This window comes from Lathyrus oleraceus, chromosome 3 (assembly GCF_024323335.1).
Source record: "Lathyrus oleraceus cultivar Zhongwan6 chromosome 3, CAAS_Psat_ZW6_1.0, whole genome shotgun sequence".
NCBI lineage: Eukaryota > Viridiplantae > Streptophyta > Magnoliopsida > Fabales > Fabaceae > Lathyrus > Lathyrus oleraceus.
In genome coordinates, this window is record NC_066581.1 from 428,741,594 (window position 1) to 428,752,045 (window position 10,452).

The 10,452-nt window shown below is 35.5% G+C and overlaps 1 protein-coding gene across 1 annotated transcript; it reads right to left on the reverse strand.

Annotated features, from left to right (window-relative positions):
* Window positions 1-4,034: 4,034 nt before the first annotated feature.
* LOC127128045 (succinate dehydrogenase [ubiquinone] iron-sulfur subunit 2, mitochondrial) lies at window positions 4,035-9,062 on the reverse strand. Its single transcript, XM_051057300.1, has 2 exons — window positions 8,064-9,062; window positions 4,035-4,503 (listed from the first exon to the last, which is right to left on the reverse strand). Exons 1-2 carry the CDS (start codon window positions 8,729-8,731, stop codon window positions 4,332-4,334), a joined length of 840 nt encoding a protein of 279 aa, XP_050913257.1. The 5' UTR covers window positions 8,732-9,062; the 3' UTR covers window positions 4,035-4,331.
* Between the last annotated feature and the right edge of the window lie 1,390 nt (window positions 9,063-10,452).

The following is a 10,452-nucleotide window of genomic DNA, read 5'->3' on the forward strand; positions in this document are numbered from 1 at the left end:
GCTTTGAGCTTGCTTTGTTGTGCATTGCTTTGTATAGATTAATTGGTTGAACACTTGCTGTTTATGGTTTGTCTGTCTGATTACTAACTGTGTTTGATTGTTTCCAGGTACTTTAGTTGCTCAGTTCCTTGTGAACTTTTGCTTTGCTTTGCTTAAGCAACTTGCATTGAGGTATAGTTTCCTAAACTTCATGTAGTCTGGAGACCCGGCTGTTACCGGGCCGGGCAAATTGTCTGAAGTCCTCCTTAAGAGGCAATGATTGTGGTTGTTTATTTTTCAAGCCCAAGCAGGAAAAGTCCTTCAAGGAAGGCGATTGGTGGAAGTTAGGGACAAGCAGTCTGTCCCCCACTATTCTGTGAGTCTTCTCCTTGCTCCCATTACATGGTTGTAGCATTGAGATCAAAAGCCCAAGATCCTGTGCAGTGCACATTGTGTCAGTGTCTTCGAGTATAGAAGGGTTCCCCTATTCTGGACCCATGCTCATTTGTCAGAAGCTCTCCCTGGTTAGGGATAAGAGCTGTGAGGTCTGATCCTCACTTCACCCATCATCTGCTTCACCTTAGCCTCGTAATGGCAAGGTTAAGAGCAAACACAGCCCGTACAGACGACTTGCTGAGGCAGTCAAACCTATTGTGTGAGCCCCTTGTTTGGCTATAGTGCGTGCTATGTGGATATCTGATTGACATGCTTGTTTGAGATGCTTGTTCTCATTTGATATATGATTGTATGCTTGTGTGTTAGCTTCTTTCCTGGATAGGAGTAGTTTGCTTATGCAAGTAGGATAGAAAACCGAACTTAGGGTAAGCGATGCATGACAACATTAGGCTCGAGTCTCAGCTCCCTAGTCGTGTGTCTTTCCCCGGTTTCTGGTTAGCAATGCAGTCCCTTTCAGGGGAACTACATCGCCCTGATCCTCGTTCCAGACGAGGTATGTAGGCAGGTGGTCGTGCGAGACCACTCCGGGCACCCTTTTCTTTTTTGCGTGTGTTTTGTTTGGCAGCTATCAGGCTCGAGTTCTTGACTCCCTGTTAGTCTGTGTGTGCCGTTTCTTCTGACGTCTCAGCGTCTCTTATGGCTTGCTTGATGACTTGTAGGCTCGAGTTCCCGACTCCCTACTAGTTTGCATGTTCTTTCTTTCCCTTTCAGGGGAACTACATCGCCCTGATCCTTGTTCCAGACAAGGTATGTAGGCAGGTGGTCGTGCGAGACCACTCCGGGCAACCTTTTTCTTTTTTGTGTGCGTTTACTTGTTATCTGACTATGTGTTTTGGTTCGGATGCCGACATAATTCCATCAAGTGGTAGTCGGGCTCCATGTTTACCATCTTGGTTTGTTTAGTTGTTTTGTGTGGTTTGGGCGTGCGTAAGCCGAACTACAGTGGCTCTGATTCTTGTTCCAGACAAGATATGTAGGCATAAGGTGCGATACCTTATCGAGCTCGTTCCTCGTAACCCCACCTGCGTTCCCCGTGTGTGTGTGTGATGTTTAGCAACCTTTTCTTTATTCTAGGACGTGGATCCCGTCGAGTACGACGGACGTGAGGGGTGCTAATACCTTCCCCTTGCGTAACCGACTCCCTTACCCTTTCTCTCTGGTCGCAAGACCATGTCTTTCCAGGTTTCTCTGAGTGTTTCCTTTCCCTATTTTGGGATAAATAACGCGCAGTGGCGGCTCTGTGTGTGTTTTATTTTGAGTCTCGCCGGTTGATTTTTCGCAGGATGCGACACTCATTCACAACTATTGTTCTCTCTCTTTTGCAGGGATTAAGTCAAGATCAACAAGAGTTGGTATCAACCATTATTTAGAGTATTTAAAAGGGTAAAAATAATCATATTTGGAATCATATTGAAGAGTCAATGGAAATAAGGGTAAAAATAATTATATTTGGAATTATATTGAAGAGTCAACGGAAACAATTTATGATCGTGCCTCTTACATGATATTGGAATGGAGAAATTCTCAATATCTCCAAGCGAGAAGCTCTATCCAAAATGAAACCCCTATGAATAATACCTGGAGAAAATCTTTGAAGACCGTTTTAAATGTAAAAGACACATCTTTCTCAAAAAAATTTAACAAGATAGGTATAGGTATTTGTTAAGAGTCCCACATCGGACAATCTATGGCCTGAACATGTGTTTATAAGTGGGGGCAGTCCTCACTCTATCAACCGGTTTTGTAGGGTTGAGTTAGGCCCAATCGCACATTCTTAACATGGTATCAGAGCCTGGTTTAAGATCCGGTGGGCCACCTATTATGGTTTCCGCTATCGGGCCACCCACCATTTATTTCCACGCTCCAGATGTCCAGGCCTGGGCGTGAGGGGGTGTGTTAAGAGTCCCACATCGGACAATCTATGGCCTGAACATGTGTTTATAAGTGGGGGCAGTCCTCACTCTATCAACCGGTTTTGTAGGGTTGAGTTAGGCCCAATCGCACATTCTTAACAGTATTTGCGTTCGAGATACAGATGGACAATTTGTGATAGTTTGAACAGAGTGGGTGAGAGTGAGTGTTAATTGTTACCGAGGTTGATATGGGCGAGACTTTAGACCTTTTAACAGCCATCAAATAAGTGCATGAACTCGATTTGGATGGAGTGGATTTTGAAGTAGATTCAAAAAGTATAGCGGATAATGTGAATAGCCAGCAACAAAATTTATCAGAGTTTAACAAGATTATTCCTTACTAACCCAAGATTATTCCTTACTAACCCGTTATTTTATGAATTCTCATGTTAAGTTTATTAGGAGATAAGCTAATAAAGTTGTTCATATTTTAGTAAGGGTGGTTCTATATCTAGCTAGTTTTCAATTTTTTATTGATATTAATATGTATTCAACTGTTCTTATTAATGATATGAATTAAATTTTTTCCAGTAAAAAAATATCCATAAAGGATTATGGCAAAAGAAAAAGACATTACAACATTCTTAACATAGGGAAGCATTTTCTTTTTATTACTTCAATGTACAAGTTTAAATGAATGCAATTTGCATTTGTTGATAAAGTTGAAACGAAAAAAGAAATGCAATAGTACAACGTTGTGGTTATTCATGTGCTTCTCAAGGATCTTCTTGACAGCATAGAACACAGAGTGGTGGATGTTTTTTTATATCACAGTTGCAGCATGCGGTGTCACAATCATTGTTGCATCCTGTAGAACATCATTATTCTATCTTGTTAGTATTTAGAAATATGCTTTTTCTGTACATGCCAACGTTGTATGTCTAGTATTAAAAAGAATATGGATGAGAAACAAATGCTAGGGTGGAGAAGATCTCATGTTTAACTACGATAAATTATGTTTAAGTATTGATCATCCAACACCATAATACTCTTTCATATGATATATAATGCATTGTTTGATCCATATAATCGATTCTATTTAGTAGAATAAGAATTTGATGTTGTTGTGTTGATTTATCATCACCTATCACTTATATGAGACACTTTACCTGTTATAGTAACATATTGAGATGATTGGATGCTTTGAGAAATCCTAAACATTGAAAGACGGGTGCTACCATGAACATTAATCACATGTTCAAAAGAAATCGTGAAAATTATAAGCCAAGCTACTGCTAACAACTTCATTATGACCTGTGATGGTGATATCTATGGTATGTGAAGTTTACTCTGTATATCGTGTTATATAAGGATCACAAGTCATACGCTCATGACAGATTTAATTTTGCCATGTTAATCAATAAATTCCTTTCACATGTCCACACAATTTTATGTATGCTATGATTAGGTATGAGGGTCATTCTGAAGTTGTGTTACTTGGAAATACACATCTAATCATGGTTATTTTATTGTACAATTTGAACTCTGGTCACTCATATCAACTCTATGATCAAGCGCTTCATATTCAATATTATTCTCATCAAGACTTAGTTACAATAGGGTATCAATGGTAAAACAAATACACTCAACTACCATACTCCTAACATGAATAAGATTAATGTAGAAGACAGATAAGCCTGTTCTGATTTGGGATCATAAAGCACATATCTTAAACAACGTAGGAAATGATGAGAAAATTTAAGCTTTAATATATTGATTGCAATTTTCAATCTTGTAGACTGTCATTCAAAGAGTTTGTTTGGACAAAATGGCTTTCAACCAACTTAGAGATGGGTCTCTATTGGCTTTTAACATTTATTTCAAAAACAAAAAGGCAATATAAACTTAAAAGCAGAGTTTACAACAGGGGGCTCGGGTTTTATTATTAAGAGATATAACTAAGATAATCCCCCACATTTGAATGAATAAAATTTGTTGGTAAATTGTCAAAGCAAACACAATCACACTTCTAAGAATTGGATTTCAAGCTTTCGGCTGAAGTGACTTGATGTGTGCAATTTGCTTTCCAGGGTTCAAACCCTTTGGACAGGCACGAGCACAGTTCAATATGGTGTGGCAGCGATACAGCTTGAATTCATCATTAATGGATTCCAATCTCTCTGTAGTGTACTCGTCACGGCTGTCACTTATCCACCTGCAAATTCCATCAAAGACAATACATCAGGATTCAGCTGTAAGCAGAACCAGAAAAAAAAGCCAATACTTCTCACCTCTAAAACAGTGACCATTGGACAAAAACATTTGGCCAACTAGGGTGAATAATTTACCATACCTTAACTCCCTAAATGTTTCAAACAAATCTATATAATACATGGATACTAATTAATAATTCTGGAAGAATGCAGACATGAATGAAAAAACCAATTATACTACCAGAGAATTGTGCAGAAAAAACCAATTATACTACCAGAGAATTGTGCAGAAAAAACCAAGTGAATGTAAATATGAAGAGATCTGAAGAAACAATTATATGTCACATAAGTGCGCTTGGTTGATTTAAGATATATGCTAATTTGCTAAGGGTGCAAGACTAATTTTTACCATTAAATTATAAAGTTCCACCAAATGTAACGGTATACCCTCCACACTAAATTCCTCTCATTTCCTTCCCTTATGCTCTAACTGCCCTTTTGTCCAAAGAACAACAGTACAATAAGCCCACGATTCACCGACAAGACATCTCCATTATAACGAGTTACAGTTTTTCTCATCACTCTCTCTTTGCCGTATACCCAAGAACTTACCACACGCTCCCTGAGGAGTTCTTGTTTCAGTCTTCCGACAACCAGCGACAGAAACTACCAAGCAACATCAATTGTTGAACTGTGCGAAATTAACCAAGTTTTTTATGATGCTGTTGATGCTGGGAACCATGGGCTCAATGATTTTGAGAAAGGATTTGGAATTAATGTTTTTAGGAATGCTAGTCAATGTTGAAGGAGATGCCCATTACAAGATTCCTGGAATATAGATGAACTTTGTAGAAAATTTTAATTTCAATGGATATAAATTTGGGATTTAAGGTAAGATTTGAAACCCAAGTTATGTCAATTGGAGACTGTAAGAGTAAGTATGTTAATATGATTAAATTTGAAGGGAACAAGTGAAAGTTAATTGATGATGGTGGTTGTGAAGAGGCTGTAGAACATTCTTCAAGGGGGGAGAGAGTAATGAAGGTTCAAGTTTTGTTGTGTTGTTGATCTTCAATAAAGATTTTGGGGAAGGGATGAAGAGGAATTTGATTTGGACAGTAGAGTGTACGCATTGAGCTGTACTTTATGATCTAATGGTAAAAATTAGTCTTGCATCGAGCACCACATGAGTGACTTGTGCACATTAGAACTTGCCACTTGCTAAGTATTAGAATTGAGAATGAACTAGGTCAAAAAAATCCTAAAAGCTTGCTTAAGGGAGGAGAATTAACCAAGTTTTTTGTAGGGAATATTTTAGGCAGGACTTTAACACAAACCCAACCCTTCCTGCATAGAACTAGATATTTAGAGTGCAAGCCTTATATGAACAAACATAATAGCCTCAGAGATCATACTAGAATTATAGAACGGAGTGGGCCTAGCTCAGCCCCAAATTAACAGAAGGATCCCAAGGTTATACAAGTCTTCCCAAGGAATATCTTGGTTACACATGGCAATTATGGGAAGTTGGGAACATTTATCATTAAGAATGCCATGGTATTACAGGTTCGAGAACAGAATAGACAAATTTACCATGTTCTATATTATTGAGAAAAGTTAGAAGGAAAAGGAGCACCCATAATGATGCTTATCGATCAATGTAAGATATGAACACTCTTGGGTAGACAGCATTTAAAAGTAAAACTATGTTCATCATAACAAAGAAGAACAAACCCAGGGGCAAAGCTCCACACTGAACATCCTATTCTTATTAAAAGAAAAGGCACTGAAATTACTATTTCATCCCAGGCCTGTATCTCCCAAACTAAAATTCAGCAACTTAAATTTCAAATGGTCTCTGTACAAGCAAATTCTGTAGATCGAAACCCAGCATACTCTCACACTTTACGTTTGCAATAAGCCAACAATAATAGTACAAATAAAATTGAACCTAATGCGAAAAGGAGTATGATAAATTTTGACACTTCATAAAATGATGAGAAAATGGAAATGTATAAGGCAGATAAAGAATTGAATGAGGCAAAAGATAAATCTTGAGTTTTATACAAGCCATTAGACACCAAACATGGGGATTGACGTGTTTATTGGCTTACTGAAGGTGAAAAGCAGAATGCAAGAAACTTGCATCATGTGAAATGATCAAGATGAAGAGAGTAAAAAATTGGTCACAGAATAATATATCATAGAACAATGCAAGGTTATTTTCACAAGTTATTTTATGAAGAACATGCAAACTCCAATTGAGTCAAATATCTTAATCAGAGGACCAAATTAGACTTCTCATAGAACTACAGAGCATGTGATAAAATATACATTAGAGAGAACAAACCACATAAAAAATGGTTGGAACAAATAATATACCTATTGAAGTATGAAAGTAGCTGGGAAAAAAAGATAACCCAAATAACATACCTATTAAAGTATGAAAGTAACTGGGAAAAAAGATAAACCAAATAGTTGTTTACTTATCCAATAATGAGGCCAGGGAACTAGAGGAGAAGCAATTTGCTCCCTATTTTAGGAACAGAGAAGACATTCAATTTAACATTGGGGTTAAATTTACTTGCTACCAGAGAAATAAAAGACCCTTAAAGTGAACGCTTGTTTGCATATTTTGGAAAAAATGAAAATGCCAAATATTTGTTTTCTTCCATAAATGATGAGCTAGCATTTCATCTTCTCTCTGTCACAATGGTTCACTTTAAGAGTTTTAATTCTTCTTAATAGCAAGTTAAAACGAGCACATATTTTAGAAAATGAAAATAGAAAATATTTTTACGAAGTAAACTGTTAATTAACCTATTTGGTTTTGTGCCTCTAAGATCAAACCCTAGAATCTTCAAAGAGTTTCCATAGAAAGCCGCCAAATTTTAAAGAAAAGTCCGCACACAAAATTTTCAAAATAAAATATATACAAGGATTAGAATTCTCATGGTAACCCTTGATTATCACAACCAAACTAAAATAGATGCGGAAAAAGCTTTCTCTTTGTCATTCTATCATGCAAAATCAGACCATGCCCAAACCACAATACCAGCACAAAATGAACTTCCGAGTTCCAATCCAATTTAACATAGATAACAGACAAACCACAGTGACGAAACCAACAAACAAATGGAAAATACAGCAAAAGACAATTTATTTACTACTTATGCATTACTAACTTTTCAAATTGGAAGTGCCACCAGTGTCTTACACCTATGTAGCACCAAATTTTCAAATAGAAGCGGTGTTGAGTGTCTTACACACTATGTAAGATTAGCAGTTCAGATTCGGATTAAAGATGTGACCGGATGATTTACATTCAACCACACCTATTTTATTAAATTGTTCAATTGGTGTTAGGTTAAGTATCAGCGTTCGTGGCTGTGCTTGATAGCTTACATATGTTGGAGTAACCTTCCAACCTCAAGACACTAACACTAGCTACATTCAATCACTTATATAATTTTAAATTATTATCAGTGTGTTCCATAGGTTACCACAAATCATCAACTGCTACATGCACACAAATCTTAAAAGCTAAAAATGAAAGTGTTACCTATTAGCGTGGAGCAAAGCAGCAGGTCCAAGATAAGACTCAGGGTTCCACCAATAACTAGGGCAAGACGTGCTACAGCATGCACACAATATACACTCATACATCCCATCAAGCTTAGCACGATCCTTCTTACTCTGAAGAATCTCCTTCCCCGGTTCCGAAGGTGGATTCTTCCGCTTCAACCACGGTTCAATACTCTTATACTGATTATAAAAATTCGTCATATCAACCACGAGATCCTTCACCACAAACATATGAGGCAACGGCGTTATCGTCGTATCCGAACCTTCGGAAGGAATCTTCGTCAAACACGCGAGTCCATTACAACCGTCGATGTTCATCGCACACGAACCACAGATCCCTTCACGGCACGATCGACGGAAAGTGAGACTTGGATCGATTTCGTTCTTGATCTTAATAAGGGCGTCCAGAACCATAGGCCCGCACTCCTTTAGGTTGATTTCGTATTCTTTTAGCTCGGGCTTTGAAGGAGTGTCGGGATTCCAACGGTAGATTTGGAATTTCTTTAGAGCGGTGGTGTCGCTGGCTTTGGGCTGTACCTGCTGGGCTTGGGCTTCGGAGGCGTGGGCTCTGAGTAGGGTTAGCCTCGACGCTGGGGAAGATGATGAGAGCCTGTTGATGGCTCTCTTGAGCATCGTCGAAGCCATTGTTGAGAGAGAGAGAAGTGGTGACGTGGTGGTGATGGAAATGGGTTGAGATGATTTTAGTGAGTGCGATGCGTGGAAGAAGAAGACGAAAATGGTTAATAAAGGGTGGTTGTGATGTGAATTTGGAGAAGTTGTGAGGGTAATTTGGGAATTAGAAAGTTTGTTTTCGTGGTTTATTTTTTGTATTCGTGTCGGAATTTGTTTTTGAGTTTAGGTGATGATGCGGCGGAATGGGGAGCGTAGGGAGATGCAGTGACGTGGTGAGTTTTAAGCAGTAGTATTTAATTTGGTGAACTTCTCTGGCTGTATACATGAGGCTCGTGGTCGCAATGCGCCTTGCGTAAATCAAATGGTTATTGGTATCTTCAATTTGCCCCACAACAAGTGATAAGCTCAAAATATTCAATTTATTAAATGCATTTTTTTTATAAAGAATATTCTTTATTAGCATTTATTTAATTTTAAATATAAAATTAAAATTATAGATACCAAGGATATAAATAATATTTTAAGAAAAGTTAAATAAAATAAACATTAAATTTGTTTTTTAATATGTGTGCAGAAAAAGTAAAAAATGCTTAGATGTAAAAGGCTTAAAATTTGACATATTTATAAAATATATTCATTGAATCTTCTTATTTTTAGATTCTTTTGACTTGTTTAGTATAAATTTAATATATGTTTATACTTTTAAAACTTTAAGAATACTAACATATTTTCTAAAAATTATCGATTTATCAATATCAACATATTATTATATTTATACATGAATATAAATATTTTAAACCAATAGTTTGTATACATTTAATTTAACTAACATATATAAATCTAATTACCCAACTCACCCTTTAAATATACTAACATAAATTTAAATAACTTTTAATAAATTAATTGACCCTACTAAATAATTAATTTTAATTTTTTATATGAAATGTAAGAGTAAATAAGTAATTTCATTTCGTATATTAGACAATTTAAATAAATATATATTATAATTAAACAAAAATTATAATAGTAATAAAATCAATTTTTATATAAAAAAATGAATTTAATATTCATTTATATTTTTGAAAATTTTAATAATATTTTATATAATTTAATTTTAATTTCAAATAGTTATTTTTTTATATATTATAATATTAGTTTAGTTATTTTACTTTTAAAAAAATTATTAATTTATAAATGTTAATAATATATTTATATTAATATATAAATATAAATAAATGTTAGCGCAAAGAATTGAACTCTAAACAAATAATTACATTCATTTAATTTAATTATAAAATTATTATTATTATGATTTTATTAAATTTTCATTTTTCATTTTAAAAATTGATTTATTTAATAACTGAATTGTTTTCTTATTCTGATTTTTTTACCTAACTCAAATTAACATTAAGGATTTAAATTAGAAAAATATGATAAGTTATATAATTAAGTTATCATATTTTTTTATGTCATAAATTTTTTATTAAGACAAGACGCGATGGAAATGATTGAGATATGATATGATTGGGGGAGTATTTCTTTATTTTTCTTTATCTTTCTCGCACTTATATTTCTTACATTTTTATGTACACGTTTCTTTCTTGTTTTTAGCTATTTTCAATTTGTTTGTTTGAATAAGACCGTTTTTTCGTAGTTTTTCCCAAACTAGGACCATACAAAAAATTCATGATAAGCTTCAGTTGGGGGAAAACGGGAATGTATATAGAACTTTA

Excerpts from the sequence above, each read along its gene's own strand:
- LOC127128045 (XM_051057300.1), bottom strand. The coding sequence starts at position 8,731 with ATGGCTTCGACGATGCTCAAGAGAGCCATCAACAGGCTCTCATCATCT. Across the intron at positions 4,504-8,063 it reads GCTTTGCTCCACGCTAATAG|GTGGATAAGTGACAGCCGTG; the intron begins GTAACACTTTCA and ends TGGAATTTGCAG.